General features: G+C 45.2%; 2 protein-coding genes across 2 annotated transcripts in view; one reads left to right on the forward strand and one right to left on the reverse strand.

Moving 5' to 3' along the window:
• The first annotated feature begins 7999 nt into the window (after positions 1 to 7999).
• On the forward strand, positions 8000 to 12964 carry olfml3a (olfactomedin-like 3a). Its single transcript, XM_047039469.1, has 3 exons — positions 8000 to 8303; positions 9967 to 10300; positions 11665 to 12964. Exons 1-3 carry the CDS (start codon positions 8193 to 8195, stop codon positions 12447 to 12449), a joined length of 1230 nt encoding a protein of 409 aa, XP_046895425.1. The 5' UTR covers positions 8000 to 8192; the 3' UTR covers positions 12450 to 12964.
• Positions 12965 to 15182: 2218 nt separating this feature from the next.
• syt6a (synaptotagmin VIa) overlaps positions 15183 to 19839 on the reverse strand; it is a 28547-nt gene continuing 23890 nt past the window's right edge. The window contains exons 4-7 of the mRNA XM_047039376.1: positions 18461 to 18581; positions 17372 to 17543; positions 16534 to 16684; positions 15183 to 16312 (exon numbers count right to left, since the gene is read on the reverse strand). Coding sequence (XP_046895332.1) covers positions 16241 to 16312; positions 16534 to 16684; positions 17372 to 17543; positions 18461 to 18581 — 516 coding nt within the window. The 3' untranslated portion in view covers positions 15183 to 16240. The remainder of the gene's footprint in view (positions 16313 to 16533; positions 16685 to 17371; positions 17544 to 18460; positions 18582 to 19839) is intronic.

Below are 19839 nucleotides of genomic sequence, written 5' to 3' on the forward strand. Positions count from 1 at the left end.
TAAGGCCAAATCTCCTCCATTATCTTCTCCCTGAGTGATAGGGGGACGGTGATGGTGGGGGGGCTGAGGCAGGAGTCAGGGCTGGCTGTGGGAGCTGGTTAGGGGTCTGGGTTTTAGGTCTCCTGGGAATAGGGGGGAGTGTGGATGGAGGTGTTCTGGTCTGGACTCCAGGGTGGGATGAGCCGGCAGTCTCTAGGTTAATCCGGGGCCATAAAGACAACAAATACACAGAACAGACATGCTGGTTATTCCGTAACTCACTCTGTGTGATCGTTAATCAAATGACCTGATACTTAAGATTGTATTTGACCTCACTTGATAATAAAAACAACTTGTGGAGGAACTGAGAATCTAAAAGGAAAGACCAAGGAATGAGTGAAAACTACTGAGGAGATGTTACCACCTCTGCCTTGCAGTGTCCAATGTCAACAAGCCAAACACATCTTCTCACTCTCCTGAGGGTTCTGGAATGTGGTGAGGACTTGACTAGACTTTTGTAGCGGGGTGTGGCTACCACCGCCTGCCTAGTCTGTGTTCTTTACTTGCACACCCGCGTGTTAACATCGCCTCCTAGCATAAGATCACGGATAAAAACGCCGCTGGCCTCAATTATTGCAATCCCTTTTCAAGGAAAATCTGTTATTTCTACCTCTCCTTTACGTCTGTTTAGTTTTCCTTTCATGACGAGGCTCCCCAGGTAACTTGTAGTTGTTTCCAACTGAGTGTCTCCATTTATTCCACATAATTTTGCTTGTGGAAATGTGTACAGGAGGAAATGCTGTCGTGCGGTGTTAGTTCGCACTCTGCACTTCTCACATGCCAACCGTCCAATGACGTTGGGTTATCGGATGTTGCCAGGAAGGGGGAATGTAGCAGAAGCACCAAGCCAGAATCCATTGTGCCAGCTCATCTAGTTCCCACCTCAGAGGGCCCACCTCCATTCAGCAAGAATGGGGGGCATCACACCATGTGGCCTTCTATCAACCTGACAGTGGGCTTCAAAGGGGTCCTGTGGTGCTCCCAAATCAACATTCATCAACCCACACTTCCTCCAATGCCAGTAGAGGACAGCCAGGCAATGGATTACCCCAAAACAAATACAAATATTTATCAAGGACCACTCTGCGACTTGATCACTGTAAGAATGCTAAGAATTGATGTGTGATGATGTTTGTTTTCATTGTAATTTTGTGCTGATTTAAATTGATGTTTAATCAAACTTCCCTTCCAGTCAAGTTACAGGTCAGGCATTGGTGTCCAACAGATTTTAAAATAATTATCATTACTCCATCCTGAACCCATAACATACCTTCTATTCATCATTTGCTTGCTGCTATTTCAATAAATCCTGTGTGTGTACTTTTTACTTTCCATCAGTGTTACAATTGACTCTAAAGAATGAATCCCTACCGAATCCTTATCATTACATATTACGTACCTATTTCCTTGATTTCCCATAAGGTAGCATCAAGGTTGTGCCCCATTAACTAATACTATTAACAAAAGCCGCACCACACGTTTGTACAGCCATCATGCCATCTTCTTCACCAAACACTCCTCCCTCGCTCGCTCGCTCGCTCACCCAACCCCTCACCCACCATCACTCACTCCTCTCCTTGTTACCGCGTTAATAAACTGCAAACCGCAACCCCTGGCAACACCCTGCCTCGTTAAAATCTGCGAGGTGGTGACGGCCCTCCTTCCCAGGCGGGGGAGAGGAATCTCTTCCCCAGGGACGCCCCAACAGCGCTGGCCAGAGGATCAGTCAGCAGCAGGCCAGCGTCCTGGTCCACGTGGGCAATCAGCAACAGTGTTTTAGCCGTGGAATCAAAGCTGTCAGGAGATTGTATACATCCCAGTGAAAACGGACCCAGTCTCATAAACGTCCAGCTCCACTGTTCCATTTGTTCAGAGGTGAGATCTAATACATCACACCTGCCTTCTCATGACAGTCCTGATCTTGCGGAGGCTTTTAGGAGAAACACACGTGAGTGTTATTTGAAATGCCCATGGAAACCTCTATGTGGGGTTTAAATGTCTGCAAAAGCTCTTGAGTCTGGTTCTAATGAGGAGACTGTGTGGGATGAGTCTTCCAGAGTGACAAGGACTGCTTGATTCTCATCACACCTCGATCATCCTCAGAACATTTTCAAAATCCCAGGGATGTATGTTTTAACAGTAAAGGTTAACTTTCACCCACTATGAGGGGGTAACACATAGATGTATTTATATGAAAAAGAGTGCCTAGAAGATCTTTTGGCATGTCGATAAACCCATTTTAAAAAAGTCCAATATTTGTGGACATAACTCTTCTTGCTTGAGACAGGTTTACAGTCTTGTGCTGGCAGAATGAATTCCTGAAATAAACTTTCCAGACCCTGGGAGTGAAAACAACTCCCTTTCTTTTGTGAGGGAGACTGGCCTGGACCCGATATTCATCAGTAGGGATAACCTCTGACCTGGGAATCATATGACGCTGAGTGCTGGAGATCCTGCTGCAGCCAGACAGTCTGACTGGGACGCCATCTCTCCCCAACACTTTCTGTCCCCTCTCTCTCTCTCTCTCTCTCTCTCTCTCTCTCTCTCTCTCTCTCTCTCTCTCTCTCTCTCTCTCTCTCTCTCTCTCTCTCTCTCTCTCTCTCTCTCTCTAACAATTTCTGTCTCCTTTTGTCTCTCTCTGTCTATTTCTATCTCTCTTTCTCTCAGTCTCTCTCTCTAATGCTATCTAATTCTCTGCTGTCACTTGGTCCATGGATTTGAAATACTCCTTTTTAGCACCAATGTTATTTATCACGCTGAAGCAGTCTCACCAACTGGGATGACCTGTCTCTATCTCTGCCCCTTCTTACTCCACCCCCACAGCCCCCAGCCCTCCCCACTTTCCAGACCCTGAGATGCCATCTCACAGTCAGACAAGACAGTGGGTTCTCAGCGCCCCAAACAATTACCATTAGGTAGGCTATGACAGAGCTTTTCCACACCATGCAACGGGCTGAAACAGCTGCTGACAAGTCTTGCTGCCCCCGCCCCGTCTGTCAGAGTCTGCTGGGATGCTCTTGTTGTGACACTGGCTTTCAGATAAGAGACTCCCAGGACATAACTACCACAATACCCAGGCATCTCACGCTCCAGACAACCACATGCTCCCCATATGTGGCCCGGGATCCTGCCAGTCGACAGCGGTGGTTAGGTGCATTGTGACTGGAGCTCAGCACTACTTTTACACATTGCCGGTCACTGTGCTCACAACTGTAACCCTTTGTGATGTCATCACTAAGGTAGGGGTTGTGAATGAGAGGGTTTAGCCACATGTGGTGATTACAGACCTTCTTCATGGATCCATCTCTGAGTCTCTACTTTGGACTTTCACTACCTACAGCATAGTAGTACAGACATGTAATTCTCGCCTTGTAAAACAACACCTCACTTTCATACAATTTAACCTGGGTTGAAAACAAAAAGTAATTTTTGTGTGATTTACTGTAAAGCAGTTTGATAAACATTGTAGAGTGCAAAAAAATGCTGTTACCTTCCGGGGTTTTCTTCAGGGCATTGCACACGTGTGTCTGCATGTTTACAGTATAGATACAAGTGCTCTCATGATTTATCATGTCTGGTGTCGTAACATCATTGTATGTTTGGATGATAGAGGGGCCCACAGGGGGTCAGGGGCGCCCATATCGCCGGGAAGAGGATGCCGTGCCCATACAGACGGTACCTCTTTGTTAGTTTCACAACCTGGCAACCGTAAAGCCATCATTAATCAGAGTTTGAAGCATTTCACTCAGGTGAGTCATCGTTAGAGAGTGGAGCGGCGTGCCAGAGGGCTGCTGGGAGATGATCGTCGCGGGGCTGCTTGGAGCAGGCGAGGTGCATGAGGGGACATGTTTGGCTGGTATAGAGGAGATGGGAGTACTCCTGTAATGAGGGCTTTGGGGGTTAATGGTATGCACGGGCACGCCTCCTGCCATGTTCCCTCACGGCTCCAGAGGGAGAAGCAGCGACGGGAACAATGCCGGAACATGTCCGTCACGCACACGCAGCTTCTCCCACCCTGCTGAGGGAAGCCTGACATCGCTTGTGTGCGGGCCTAATTAGTGTTGTGCATGGGCTGCTGAGTGGGATTGTGCGGTTATGCATGAAAGAGTCACATGCAACCCTATAGGGGGACCTACAGCGTTTGGGGCGCATGCATTCATAGTAGGAAAAGAAGTTTGCCGTGGCCACACGGCCCATTAAGAAATGCTCCCAACTCGAATCCACCATTTCAACAGACAACTTGGCTCTGATAAGAACCGGCAACCATGTGATCCAGACGTAGGCAGAGCAGGAGGAGAGAGAAGGTATGGCTAACAGCTGTGCGCTCACGTCTCTGGACAACTACTGGAGCTCTGACGGCATTTCCTTGGATATTCTCACATACTGTGTCTTTATTTCCAGTGGTCAAGCTGCTGCGCTGGATCCCTGTGCAGCCCTCGCCCGGGATAAATGCTGCTTTGTCAGGGTTTTTCCCCTCTCAGCAGCTGTCCACAGCCTCTTAGACCTCCACTGCTCACTACACTTAGCCTTGTGTGTTGGGATAGTATGCATGTTGTTGTGAACCAACGCTTCAGCACAGACCATTTCATACTGTGATTTCGGAAGGAGGTTCTTTTATGCCACAGAGGAAGAGTCGGACACACCTGCAGATCTGATGTGTATACACAAAGCATACTTTCGAAATGTCCCAGTAGATATGGTTTTGAAAAGAGTCCTCGGAAACGATTTCACCTTTCTTGGAAGTATCATGGACATCTAATCATTTGGATCTGGAGTGAGGTTCCCAGTGGATGTTTGTGGCTCAAGATAACTCATAGATTCTCTGATCTAGAAACCAGTTAGACTGGCGACTGTCTCTAGTAGTGATAGACCTGCCTGGTGTATATAAGTGCACAGACCAAGACCAGGATAACAGACCAAATACAGCAAGAGACAGGGCTGGAAGAGACAAAGTGTGAAGACAGAAATTAGATACTCACCAAAGATGTGCGTGTCATTTAACAGAAACCAGGACAAGACTGGATTAAAGGACAGGGTTGCAGAATGTTCCAGAAGTAGGAAAGAGAAAAGGGAGAGAGGAGACAAGACATGATGAGGGAGAAAGCGAACACCAGACGTCAGGGAAGCAGCCGCCTAGCCTCTTAGCGACTGATTAAACGGACGAGTGCCCCTGAGGTTGGAGCCAGGAAGAGTCAGCTCAGAGAGAGAAAGAGGGAGGGAGGGAGAGAGAGAGCGTGTTACTAATAAGGCCTTGACTATTACCTGGACTGACAGCCAGAGAATGGGAGGAGAGGGGCTGGCTCCACACTGTTCAGTCAGCCAGAAAGCTCCCAAACGGCGGGGCTAACGCAGGTCAAGTGATTTGGCGCCTCGGGTGTATTTAAGCTATTTACAAGAGCCCAAAGGATTTACGGTGCTTCACAACGGCCTGCTATTTTATACGACCTGGCACTAGGTGGTCGTGTATTCTGACCCCCTCAATCAATACAAAAGGCTAATAAAGAATGCAGCCTTTATGTGTGTTTGGTTTTTGTTGTGGGGGAGAGGGTTTTTATTATGCCTGGGAGGGAATGAGCATGGAAAGATATGCACATGAAGTTACATGATAGATTCACACATTATCTGTAGATACACACACATGCACACACGCAGACACACACAGAAACACACACACACACTCATATTCACACACACACACACACACACATACACACATGTTCCCATGCATGCACACAAACAGGCTTCACAAGTTGAGAAACACATACACACGAAAAAGCTTTCAGGCACGCAAACACAGCCAGCGATGCACTGTCTGTAAACATACAGGTCCATACTCCTTCTGTGATGTTTGCATTAAAACACGTCCATGACAGAGCAGTCGTTTCCATATTCATGAAGCTTGTTTGCATCGTGATAAACTAATCTTCAAAGTAATTTGTTCAGAGTACATGGTCTTCCCTTGAAGCGTAATAATTCCCATTCTGTGAGACAATCGCCCTGCCTTCTCCACACAGGTAGAGACATGCTGCCATCTAGTGGGAGAGGAAAACAAACAGCAGCATCTTTGCATTCATTCCTGAGCGGGCAGAGGAGGAAGCCTCTACTTTCTGTATCTGATCAGATGTTCTGGTGGATCTGTTCATCAAATCTCACCTTCAGGCCATGAGTAATTATTCTGGGATGAGTCATTAATTATTAATGCTTTGTCCTTTCAAACCCCAAATCAATCATTGGTACCCTCATCATGACAATAATTGATAAAAAATCAAAATATCCTCAGACAGACGACTAGAGGGAACGCTACGCCTCAAATTGATTTAATGCGCTGAAAAAAAAAATTATAAAAATAATTCACATTGATACGTTTTTTTTCTTTCATTCTTATCTCTGAACAAAATACCTCCAGGGAATAACAGCTCCTGAGTCTTCAGACTGTGGATGGCCAGACTGCCAGACAGCCAGACAGCCAGACAGAACCAGATCAGGCACGGAACACAGACTTCAGTCCAACAGGCAGCTGGCACTTTGTTGCCGTGACAACGTTATCCCCTGTCAGTGGGCATAAAAATAGCTGGGGTCTTGGTTAGGTTCACTTCACAGAGTCCTCCAAGATGATAAGAGCAGACAATCACAGGGTGTCTCATTAAAAAGGATCCAAATTAGGGGTTTAAATTGTTGTGAGGCACAGGTCAATCAGGCGTGGCCTCTAACACGTAGGTGTGTGAGGACAACTAGTAGCCAATTAAATGTAACTATCAGTCTGGAGGCCGTAGACAGATCTGTAGAAGAAGACTGAGCCTCCCAAGGAAGGAAGGAATGTGATCAGGAAGGATGTTATCTCATGTTTTCATTGTGCATGCTCACATATAACGTATGGGTGTTGCATGTGATGTTGTACATCTATGTGATTAACGCCAAAACAATATTCCGATTAAGGATTTAAAAATAAAATGATCGATCTGATCCGACAAATCTGTCTATTGAAGTGTAAACCTCCTCCAGACAGTACAGTACATAAAAGCTACAGTGCAGAGTTTGGCCAGTGACAATATTCTGGGTGTTCTATTCTCTTACATGTAAGATGTAATCCCTGTCAATTGAGAGAAGGGTTCAGTGATCCTATTTGCAGTGTGGGAGGGGAACAACATGCCTTCAGCTAACAGGACAGACTGTGCGTGGGGCAGGCATGGCTCAGCCCACTGCAGGTCACCTCTGTGCTGAAGCCATTCATCACCGTACATGGTTGATTCCTCTCTATCTGGGCCCAGGCTTACAGTTCACATGCTGTAGGTTTACGTTAGTTGATTGGCTGCTTATTCTCCGTGAAGATAATCGCCTTATGTCACAGCAATACTATACCAAACAGTTGAATTTGTGTGAAAATGTGATTATGTGTTTTTATTCATACACATAATGTAACCATCTTTTGAGTTCTCGCTTGCCTCGAATTTGGGCTCATACTGCATGATATATTACATACGTTATGTTATATCTAGCACAGGAAACAATGTTAAAGTCAAGCAACTGATTCACTGAAATGAGTGTTGAGAAAACTGTGTGTGAAGAGGGTAGCATAAATTTGCAGACATCGCATTTGTTACAAACAGAGGACAGTCAATTTGCTGACAGAGATTTGTCAAGATACTAACACATGCAGTCAGGTACACAACACACACACACAAACACACGCACTCACACATACAGTATTTGGTACATTAGTTCTGAGGACAGGGAAGCAAGAGGCTCCTCCCTGGGACTTAGTGAAAACATTCCAGCATGGTGAGAGAGCCAGAAAGTTTGAAACCCCAGACTCTCCCTCTCCCTCTCTTACTCTCTCTCTCCCCCCCCCCCCCTCTCTCTCTCTCTCTCTCTCTCTCTCTCTCTCTCTCTCTCTCTCTCTCTCTCTCTCTCTCTCTCCCCCCCCCCCTCTCTCTCTCTCTCTCTTCCCCCCTCTCTTGCTCTCGCTCTCCCTCTCCCTCTGCACTCTTACACTCTGAGACGTACATAACATCCCATTTCCCACCATCCAGTGGGAGACTGTACAGGGATCAAGTCCAAGCCAGGAGTCCACAGCCAGAGGAAGCAGAGATACTGGTGGAGGTCTTTTCAGCACCCAGTCTGAAGGACCTGGCTGTCCCCTGGATCAGTCCACCATGAGAGCATCCATCCTCCTGCTCCTGTTGTCAGCGTGGGCTCTCTCCACTGCCCAGAACTACTACGAGGGCCTGATGGACTACCTGGAGAACAGATTCCTTGCTATGGAGGTAAGAGGGGAGCCAGTACACAAACGAGTTAGTTCAATTCCCTGAGGATTAGCAGAGTTATGGCACTTAATGTCATGAAGTCCCCTTCCATGCATTTTTGGGGCAAATATATATCTATGAAAGACTACTGGAGTGAAAACATGGAGATGTGCAAGCATGATCATTTTGTGAATGTGTTGAGATTCTTTCAAATTAAATTTTAGGCATCAAGTTCCCTTTCCTATCTGAACATTATGTCTTCAGAAATCCAATTAATCCAATCTCTGGTCGACTCATCAGCTTGGCGCAGGCCCTTGGGAGAAGAGTAGGGGATGCATGTGAGCTCTTATGTCCTTGTCTCACTCTTTTCTCTCTCCTTTCCCAACATCCTTTTCCTCTCTTCTATCTCTCTCTCCTTACGCATATTTGTTTTCCGCTATTTCTGTCTCTCACTCCCTCTCTCCCTGTCACACACCACTTTTATCTGTCAGGATGCAATGAGAACCAATCCCAACATCCTTTGTGTCACGCTTAATTACACGTCGACAATAAACACACAATGTACTTTCGGCGCTGACAAAAAAGAAACTGTAATTGCAAAACTGATGGCTGCTGCCTTCTTCAGAGGTAGAAAGGAGACAGTGTAACATCAGTCTAGGGAAGGGAGGAGCCCAGCGCCCGGGCTTACTGAAGGAAATTATTATGAAAAATCACATTCATTTCTGGAAATACATTATGCCAAGTTTGTGGTAGAGTACACCCTCTCTTCATCCCATTTACAGTTTTTCCCCCTAATAATCTGTCTTCACTGATGATGGCAAGTTTGTTTACTGAACTGAGCGTGAAGAAAAATCCTGGCAGAATCCTTGGTGGCTCCATCCTGTCTGCTGTGCGTAACCTGTATACTCACCAAGGAAGGCTCTGGAAAGCAATTACTTTTCTGAAATGTAATTTAAATGTTAATACTTCCTTCAGAAAATGCATCGCTGAAGTCGACCTATTCATTAGGACAGGGTACCACTTATCATCTTCCTTTATTACATCTAGAGCAAGGCCTCAGAAAAATATTTGTCATATTTTTACAGTTGTTAAAACAGTTGCACAGAGAAAATGTATATGTGAAACATGTCTTTCCCCTCATCACTTCTCTCCCTTTTTTTTCTACGCTCACTGTGTCTCACATATCGTGTCTCCAGGATGCAGTCTGCCTCTTTTCATGCTGAGATATGATGAACACATCCGTTTATCATCAAGTCTTTAAGGATATTTTCATTCCCATCCATCCAGCAACTCACCCGCAGATAATTGAACAGAGACGAGGGGAGAGGAAGAACCTCATATCACTTTTCATTTTCAATTTCTCTCCCATCCATTTCACTCTGCGTCAATCACTACACTGTGAAATGTGCCGGCCCGCTGCTGGGGTTGGGATGGTGCTGATGCAATCGGAAGTCCACAAAACCTCCATGTCTGATGGAAACAGAACAGACCCCTGGCTTGGAACCCTAATCATGAATTGATTTGAACCAGTCATAGTACTGCACAGCAGGCTGGGACTATAGTTCCTAAAGTTTTTCATGATTTGGCCTCAAAGATGTCTGGGAAACTCTGGGCTCTGGTCCAGGCTCATTCATCACACAAGGTTGTGTCTGTCTTGACCAGTGCATGTCTTCTCCCCTGCTAGGATCGTATGGAGGTTTGGCACGAGCAGTCGAACCGCTACCACACCGAGCTCCGAGACTTCAAGCGTCTGTCTGCTGACATCATGGAGCGCCTGGGCAAGGAGCACGACACCCTCCACCATGACCTGGAGCGGGCGGGGGTCAAGGTGGAGCGGGTGGAGCGCGAGATGGAGTACCTGGAGAACAGGAACCCCCCGAGGCCATGTGTCAATGCAGCAGACAGAGTGGTGGAGCAGCGAACCTGGAAAGTGGAGGAGAGGAGAGGCGGAGCGGAGGAAGAGGAGGAAGAGGAGGAGGAGGAGGGGGCCTGGGAGGAGGAGTTCTCCAGAGTCTCTGGTGAGCAGATAGAACAGTGGGGAGTGGCTCCGCCCTGCGTCCTGTACAGAATGATTGCTTTTGATCTCATACCTTCCTTTCAGCCTTGATAGTCTTGGCAGAGTCGAACAGCGTGCATGGTTATATTTAGCATCCACAGTAAGCACTGTACCACATCTTAGCATGGCTGTCTGTCTCGGAAAATCCATTTCCCCGGAAAGAAAATTGGAAACATACTGTTTCAAGTCATTTTGCAGTTTGGAATCAATGGGTAGTCATGTTTTCCTTGAGATTTATGGTTGGCTGGATATGACTCATTTATATCAGACCATGTTCCCATTTGGACTGCCACGACACAGTTTGTCTCACAGCCTGCTACACACGGCCCCACAGCAATCTGTCATGAAGAACATCGGAAACAACAGTTGGTACTTGAAGTAGATTTACAACGTTCAGCAGTATGCTGAACACATACGAAACCCTTTCCTATACTACAGTGGTTTGAGTGTGTGGATGCTTTCCTCATCTACTCCCTACCAGGTCCAGGTTAGGGTTGTGAATACCCTTACTCTCCTCAGTAATAAGACCCACCCCAGCTAAAAGAGAGAAACAGGAAGCCGTCCTCAGAGCAGGAAGCTGACTTCAGGTCAATGGCTTTTACATACTTTGCCTGGGGAGTCCAGGCAGTTTTGGAGGAGATGTATCTTGTAGACAGTAGTCCATTGCCAATCGTCTTGGTGGACATGAAATAATGTACACCAGCTAAAGCGCTCATAAAAATTGTCATGCGTACTATTACTTCCTAGTTCAGGAAGATAAATCTGGAGTTCAACCTTTGTTCCTCCCTAGAGTAGCATACATGACAATTTATACCAAACAGTTCTTTGAAGGTAGGGAACTCTATTTTAGATGATCAGCAAGGCACTCCTTCTACTTCAATCCCACTGTGTTTTTGTAGCTGGGCCCTTAGTTCCCCTTTGATTGGTTGGAGATGGATTTAAATTGAACTGCTATTAAAGGGACTGCAGCAGGCGGCATGCCGTGTCTTGCATAATAAAACACACTTCAAAAACATGTTTCAGGTGGTGAAACATAGCTGTGATGCATGCTAATGGCTTCCGTTGATCGAGGGTGTAGACATATTAAATGGATTCCAGAGACAACCCCATACCAAACCAACAGATCAGTGCAAAAAAAACTGTTTTTAACTTTTTTGTTCAATAATTCACAGGAATTACTTACTTCATCAGTAATTCAAACTGTTCATACAATGTGCAATGTGCTTTGGCACATGCTGAATAAAAGTCTGACCCTGTTCCTATCAATCAAAACAAAAATTATACCTATGTTGACTGAACGTCGCCACTTATCTGCTCTTTCCACAGATTGTGTGGATGTCATCTCCAACATCAGGTCTGTGAAGATTCTAAAGAAGGTAGGCAGTCCCAAGGGCATGTGGACCAGAGACCCCCTGTCCTCTAAAGTGTATGTCTTCAATGGGACAGCAGAAGACACCCTGCACCAGTTCCGCTCTGTGCTGGATCTTTCCACCTCCCCAGGGCTGGACCTCAGCAGGCCCATCAGGCTGCCCTCCCGGGTCAGCAGCCTGGGCAGCGCTGTCTACAACGGATACCTCTACTACGTCAGGGAGGAAGCTGGGGCTGACCTCCAGGTGGTCAAATACGACCTGCTGAACGCTTCAGTGACCGAGAGCGCCATGTTCCCTGTGACCGGCCGAGCTCCAGTCTACAGCCTCAACCCAGAGACGCTAGTGGAGCTGGCTGCAGACCACGAAGGGCTCTGGGCCCTGTACGCCGCCAGCGATTGGGAGCCCAACATCAACCTGGCCAAAATGGACCGGGACTCCCTGGACATCGAGCAGATGTGGGACACGAGGTGCCCGCGGGAGAACGCCGAGGCGGCCTTCGTGGTGTGCGGGACGGTGTACGTGGTGTACAACACCAGACAGCCCAGTCGCTCCCGGGTGCAGTGTGTGTTCGACGTCAACGACGTTCTGACCAGTGAAGAGGCTCCGCTGCTCTACTTCCCGCGGCGTTACAGCGCCCACGCCAGCCTCAAGTACAACCCTGAGGAGAGGCAGCTGTACGGCTGGGATGACGGCTACCAGATTCTCTACAGACTGGCACTGAGAAGGAAGCAGCTGGTTTGAGATTCAATTGAAATCTGAAGAACTGCTTTTTAAATCAAGGGGAGTGAAGTCAGGTGCATTGCCGACACACAGACCACAGTGGACTTGGATAGGTTCCCTTTTCCACTCGCGCCACAACCCTTATTGTGTCCTGGAAGCTGTTTCTCAAAATACATGCAGTTGGATTTGTATTATAAATCCTGTTGGTTTGTAATGGTAAATACAGTATTTATGTACAGTGCAAGAAGTTCTAAATTGAGTGAGGTAGTATAACATTATAGGTAATACATCTACAAATATAAATGGCATAGTTAAAACTTGGATATAAATTAGGGTTTCTAAGCCACAGTGCTGTGTAGCTCCATGGCTTCCTGGGGCCATACCTTCCTCCATCTGCTCTTAAATGCCTAAATGACTTTGATGTGCAGTTGCAATGTGGACAGGATGCACTCACGTACGTGTGACTGTAAATACTGTGTCTTAAAGAAAAGGTGTGTAATTTCATCAAATACTAATAATGATACTGGAAGGGGAAATCATGTATTCTTAACTCATAATATATAGTTACAGTTGTGTGACAACATCATTGTGAAAAAAAAAACAAAACAGAAACAGCACAGAAGAAATAACCAATTTTGGTTTGAATTTATTTTATTAGACCTCATATAATGAGTCAGAAATCATTTAGAATCTGAAAGGAAACAAAGAAAAAGAACCATGTCTGAAATATAACAGCTTTTGGTTCGAAAAAACAGGATATTTCTTGAACAGTTATATTACAAATACAAATCGTCAATACAAAATTGGAAAGTCAATGTTATCCATGACAACTGGAAGGGATACAAGATCATATCAAGGAACACTACAGTAATAATAGCCAAAGCAGCACAGGCTTTAAACAGTCTATCAACTGAAGCTGAATTTGTTTTTAAAGTATAATCAACTACTATGAAAACACAATACGTCATGTCAGAGAAACTCATGGCCATCATAAAGTACACGTCAATAAAACAGGAGTATTAAAAACTACATCGTTTCAACCATTTTCATCACATATTCGTCACATATTCATCACATATTACACTTGAATCAGATACGACCAGGAATCTAATAGGTAAAGTCAATAATTCTAGATAGGAATGTGGCTACTGAAAATGTCAGACAATCTTCACAATCACAGTTGTGTTGAGACACTAATGGTATGTGTCAGATTCAATCGAGGGAGGCTTGTTCTTTTGTCTCCTCTAGAACCAACAAGTGCCAATTAGACAACTACCACTGTTCCAAATGCCAGTGGCTTATCCTCTCTAGCCAGCTGCCCCCTTCCCCCACCACACACACACACACACACACACACACACTCACACTCACACTCACACTCACACTCACCCACACACACACACACACACACACACACAAACCACACACACACACACACAGACTCACACACCCACACACACACACACACACACACACACAAACCACACGCACACACACACACACAAACCCCCACTGTCTCTCTATCTCAGCAACTCAGTGAGGTAAGCTGAACCCCTGCTCACTCTTGGGCCACTTTAAGAGGAAATGGCTAAAGCAGGGCTCTACAAAGTCTGCTAACTCCATTCTGTTCTCTTCATGTTTGGCTCCCATATTCCTGGCAGCAGCATGAGATTTATGCTACCTTCAAACATGCCTGTGCCCTGCGTCTGGGGTCAGGCGGGAGGCAGAACAACAACTGTGTCTTTAGTGTTTTGTTCAGAACCAGACCACTGCAATGCTGTAGCTCAAGATACAGCAGTGTTCTGTTCACGTGGACTTTACAGCACTCACGGGCAGTGGTAGGATCAGAGAACAGAGGATGCTGTTCACGAATGCTCCCCACGTCAACCTGCTCCCACTTCCTTTCTGTGTGAGACATGCTCTGAGTTATTATTCACCCCGCGTGTTCAGTTTCACCCTGCTGGCGTTGCTGCTTTCAAATGTGTGCTTTCCAATTAGTAAACAACACTGATGTGATAAACATAAAACAAAGCTCATAAAGCAATAAAGCCACACTGGTGTACCTAATGTACCTACCTTGAATACTGTATACAACAATTGCCCACACTCCATGGATTGTGCAACCTACTGTGTTACTAAAATGAATTAGATCCTCATATTGTTCTGAGCGATTAATGTAATGCCTAACAGGTCAGAGGGTATATTATGATTTGATTAATCAGATATTTGGCTAACAGTAATTAACAATTATACACTAATCAGTACATGGCTCTGTTTTCTGTTACTGTAGACTGTACATTTTTCCACTGAGATTACATTATGAACACAGATATATTTTACGCTAGTCACACTGTAATGTTGAATCCAATAGTAAGATAAAAGTCAAGTGGACTGCACACTCCAGATCCTCTGTATGTTTATCCTGTCTTAGTCTTAGTCATAGTAATGTACTACTGATTCACCTCAACATTTATGACACTTAAGGTTACGTGACTGCTCAACATAGGGACAAATGTCTTTTTTGACCTTTGTTTAAGCTCTGGGTCTCGAGTTGAATGATGACAATCTACTACTCTGGCATCAGATCAAGGCATTCAATGGAAATCCAGTAGATTGGTCCTTGACTTGTCCCATAGTGATTAGTTGAAGGGCAGGAATGAGCTTACTGTATCACTACTAGCCACTCCCACCTCATGGGGGAGAGAAAGAACATATTACATGAATAATGCTAAGTACTGTCCCAGAAAGGAACACACTGTTCTCCTCTGCATTGGGTGTGGGTTCTAAATGACCAACAGCAGCCTAACCTGTCTAAAATGACTGCAGTTATTTCAGTATCTTTCGATTTTCACACGGAATATACAGTACATTAGTGGACATCTGCGCATTGAATGATACACCTCCACCCAAGCCCACACAACTGACCAAGAGGTGCATGAAGGGCAAGCCACCCGGTAGAAGGAAAAGGACAGAAGCTACGCACTACGAGAGTTGTATGTTTTCACTCAATAGGAAGAAAAGGCAGAGGTGCCAGGACTACAAAAACAAAGAGAGAGGTAAGGGTGTGTTAAGTGTGCTTTTCTTCTTTTAAAATGCCAACCTCATCGACAGTACTGAATATATCTGTGAATAACATTGTTTCTATTTGATTTTGTGATGGGTGGCAAGTTAATCATATTTCTGATGATAATAATAGTTTGCCATTCAGCAGATTCTCCCATTCATTTCCTTAAGCCCTGCTGGCTTTGCTACACAACAGCTTGTATTGGCTGACATAATTACAACATCAATATTGCCACAATGTTATTACAGCACTGGATAATCTTTTGTGTAAAGGCTCCTCCAAGTCCTTATGCTCTCTCTGAGAAACTTTTGCTGTGTTCAAAGAGCTTCAATAAGAAGCCCTCATCAAAGAGCCAGAAACTCCAGAGTACGGGGATGGACTCCTGCTTCACACTCCATCAGGCTCAGTCCAGACCAAGTTACACTGGAAATCAGGTCTGCAGTTCAACTCAGACACCTCGCTTTCAGGGAGGACACGCAACGAGGGAAGCTCAGGGTAAACAATGCCCCCCCCCACCTTCCACACGCTGACTCCAGATCAGCAAACCTAACTTCACGGCAACTTGAAAGAAACACTGTTACAAACGACTGTCTCTGACCCTAGATCCTTGGGGGTCCTGTGAGGCCACACTGGAGGAAGAGGGAGGAGGACCGGGGTTGAGTTTCTCCTCAGGCAGACACATATGGGGAGGGAGTCAGCAGGGGGGATGAGACCCAAACCTGGGCCAACGGGTCACAGGTGGTTCTGCTCAGGGGCTGGCAGGGGGTCTGGGGGACGGGCAGGAACCCTGGCTATCAAAGCTGGCCGTTCTTGCTTTCCACTGGAATACACACAAACAGGCACGTTACGATTGGAACAAATCTTTTTAAACGTGACGTAATAAGGGCTGTGGTGTTCATAATTGTCTAAATAGGACGTTTATCTCTCTTTATCCATTGTACATCTGCACACTGGGCATGACCATGTTGATATCATGGAGGTATCATGCAGGTATTGTGCAGGTATCGTGGAGGTATAATTGAACTGTGCACACATCCTCACCTCTTTCTCAGATTTCTTGGACTCCAGCAGGGGGTGCCAGTGTGCAACAGGCTTCCTTGGGTAGGCCAGCATCTCGTTCCAGTGGTCCCTGCCAAGACCTTCAGCGTTGCAGCCTACTCTGTTCACGCCAATGATTTCGTTGTGACCTACCCTGCAGGGAGAAAGATCAAACCACACAACAGTCAGCATGTGGACTGAAGGACACGTCCCAATAACTTCCTGTTTACAACAGCCTGGTTGTATACAAAGCAAAAAAAACAAAAAACAAAGAGAAGGGCTGGTGATGATTACGACCACCAGGCTCAATGATCAGAGTGATCACACAGAGCCATGACAACGAGAAGGATCATTTGCATATCTCTTTGAGTGTGCATTACTCAAACAATGTCTGAAGTGTAAATGAAAGCCAGGCAGGCCTCTCTATGGTGGCCTGGAGAGGCCAAAGTGATGTCTGTTATTTCACATGATAATCCTCCTGTCAGATACTCAGCTCTGCATAATCCTGGGATGTGAGACTCCGACTAGAAAACAAGACTGTGGCCACCTGACAGACTAATCTCAGAAGAACCCTCGCAGCTCTCCATTGACCTTTTGCATTTTAGTTTGTTGACTTTGTGGAGATGACTTGTAGGACTTTCACCCATTTATCATTTTAGTTATAGTTTGAAACAAATTATTTTTGGCACTTGAAATCGATTTTTAGCGATTTGATGATCACGTAAATAGATGGTCAAGTTCACCCGTCCATATTTCCTATCATTCAAACAGCTTGATGTTAAAGGCTCATGCTTATGTTCAGTGTTGGAGGTTTCACATGTGAACTAAATGATTGACGTACAAGTCGTAGTCCATGACGGAGATGTGGAGGCTCACGGTGTCCATGCTGTCTGGAGGGATGTCGAAGATGATGGCTTCATTGTACGTGGGGTTCAGCGTGTTTTTCTTGATGGTGGTCTTCTTCTTTTTCAAACGCCTCCCGTCACATATGAGAGAGACTTTGACGTAGGGATCTGAGTGTGACAAACACAAGTCAGCTCATTTGAAATGTTTTGTAGAAAAGCCTTGCTTATTGCACGTCTGCTGACATATTCATATCCATCTCACTGACTGACAAATGAGTGTCCCAAAGCAGGCCTGAAATACGTAGCGATCATGGTCAATTTCAAATTTTCCGTCACAGGCTTTTCCATCATACAATCAAATCTACTTTGAAAGGTCTGGCAGGAATCTTTGTCCCCATTAATGTTGATGAGTCAACACTCCAGGTGTACAGGGGAAAGGAAGGATGAAGCCCAGTGATGGTGAGTTTAAATGGGATTACTGAGCGGTAGTGTATCATCTCAGTAAACCCTCGTTTCAATCTTCATCCGTCAGCTCACTGTGACTGATCCATTATGTGTTTGCCTGATGGGAGCTACGTTTCCCTAAATCTGTACAAGACAAATAAGAATGCTTGCTTTGCACACAAATCTGCTTGGGGCAACAATTTAATGGCCATGCTTTACCGCACTAACCGCATTTATCTAAATGTTCAACTGAGGAACGTGAAACTTGTAAAATCTCATTAATCATGACTGAAACATATTATGCCATATTTTGTTTATGTAATGCTTGATTCATGATATTTAAATCCCTATAAACGTTACTTAATTACACGTAATAATATTTATCAGAAATGAAAACTGTTTATTGCTTTTTAAATGCAAAGTAAACAGCAGTCCATTTATAAACAGACCGCCAGCAACCTTTAAGAACTAATCACCAGTTTAATATTTCCAGTTTTATATTATTAACTTTTTAAATAAATACAGCACTGCTGTAGTGAGTGACAGTCATTATTTGCTCATTTTATGTGACATTCAAACGTGGATATCCAAATGTTCACACATTGCCACAAACTCGTAATCACACACACACACACACGTACCCGAGTATCCGGTGATGTCCATGGCCTTGAGGTTCCTACACTTGATGACAGTAAGTGTGAGTCTGCCTGCGGTTGGCAGGTAGCAAAGTGAAAACATAATTTCACCAAGATCCACACTTTCCTGAGGAAACAGCACAGACACAGCACATCACACACCTGTTCACCTCACCTCCAGTACTCGGAGGCTTCTAAATGTAGCCATACACAACACTCATTCAAATACATCATACAATACATATTTCCATGTCACTGATTAACTGATAGAAACGTGTCACATAATCAACACTGAGACACTCATCCAGTACCTTCACCTGAACACAAACAGTGAACATACAGTGCACAGGGAAAGCATGAACCATGTTGAAACCAACTCTGTTAAGAGCTATTAACAAAATATGTTCCTATTTCATTGCATGGACAACAAATACCCAAAACTGGGATGCGGTCCTTTTCTAGAAGATGGTGGTATATCTTCACAACAGGGACAGTTCAGGGTTCTATAGCTCTCCCACAGCGGTAAGCATCTCTGGGCCAGAGAGAGTCCTGTTATCGCTCCCTGGTGAGTTGTGAGCCTCATCCTCCAAACAGCATTAAGGTCGGCCAGGCTCTAATCACTTCAAATGAGCTTGGAGAGCCCCCCTGTGATGGACAAATCCCAGCCCTTCTGAGCACTTGTGAGTTGTGCAGACTTAACGTCTCTCACACTTAGAGGTGATTCAGCTCCTCCCGTCTGCAAGTGGAAGAGGATTTGCTTTGTCGTGCCAAAGTTGTATTTTATAGATGGAAATGTGAGAGTACAGCAAAATGTGTTAAAAAAGCAGGCCCTTTATAAGTCTAAAGTAGTACAAATACTTTGGGTTGTATTAAAAAATTACTGTGAGTTAGTGTCACTCAGCAGCAGGACAATGTAAAAAGTAATGGATTAATTACAGTGTCACTACACAAGTCAACACAGCTTACCGTAAAGACAGATTTAAACATACACTGTTCCACTGATGTAATCTCTCCTTCTCTCACTCATTCTCTCTCTCTCTCTCTCTCTCTCTCTCTCTCTCTCTCTCTCTCTCTCTCTCTCTCTCTCTCTGTCTCTCTCTCTTTCTCCATCCATCTCTCTATGCTGACTTTCTATGCATTGACAACAAATGTGCAGACTTCTTAAAATAGTTAGGATCGAACACCATAGCCCTAAAACACCAAAGACTCAATAGCTCTGTGGGACACTCAACACTCTTTCTTTGATCTGATGCCAAGGTGTTATTGATGAAGACCTCCCTCTGATCTGTGAACAAAACAAAGCAGCTTGTTCTGCCCCCTACATTCCCCCACCCAACCCTCCACACACAGACACACACACACAGTCACAGGTGACTCACCATCAC

The sequence above is a fragment of the Hypomesus transpacificus genome, chromosome 18 (genome assembly GCF_021917145.1).
Source record: "Hypomesus transpacificus isolate Combined female chromosome 18, fHypTra1, whole genome shotgun sequence".
Lineage (NCBI taxonomy): Eukaryota > Metazoa > Chordata > Actinopteri > Osmeriformes > Osmeridae > Hypomesus > Hypomesus transpacificus.

Bases quoted from the DNA above. Each gene is read 5' to 3' on its own strand.
- olfml3a (XM_047039469.1), top strand. From the start codon at position 8,193: ATGAGAGCATCCATCCTCCTGCTCCTGTTGTCAGCGTGGGCTCTCTCC. The intron at 8,304-9,966 runs GTAAGAGGGGAG...CTCCCCTGCTAG, and splicing joins ACAGATTCCTTGCTATGGAG to GATCGTATGGAGGTTTGGCA. The intron at 10,301-11,664 runs GTGAGCAGATAG...CTCTTTCCACAG, and splicing joins GGAGTTCTCCAGAGTCTCTG to ATTGTGTGGATGTCATCTCC.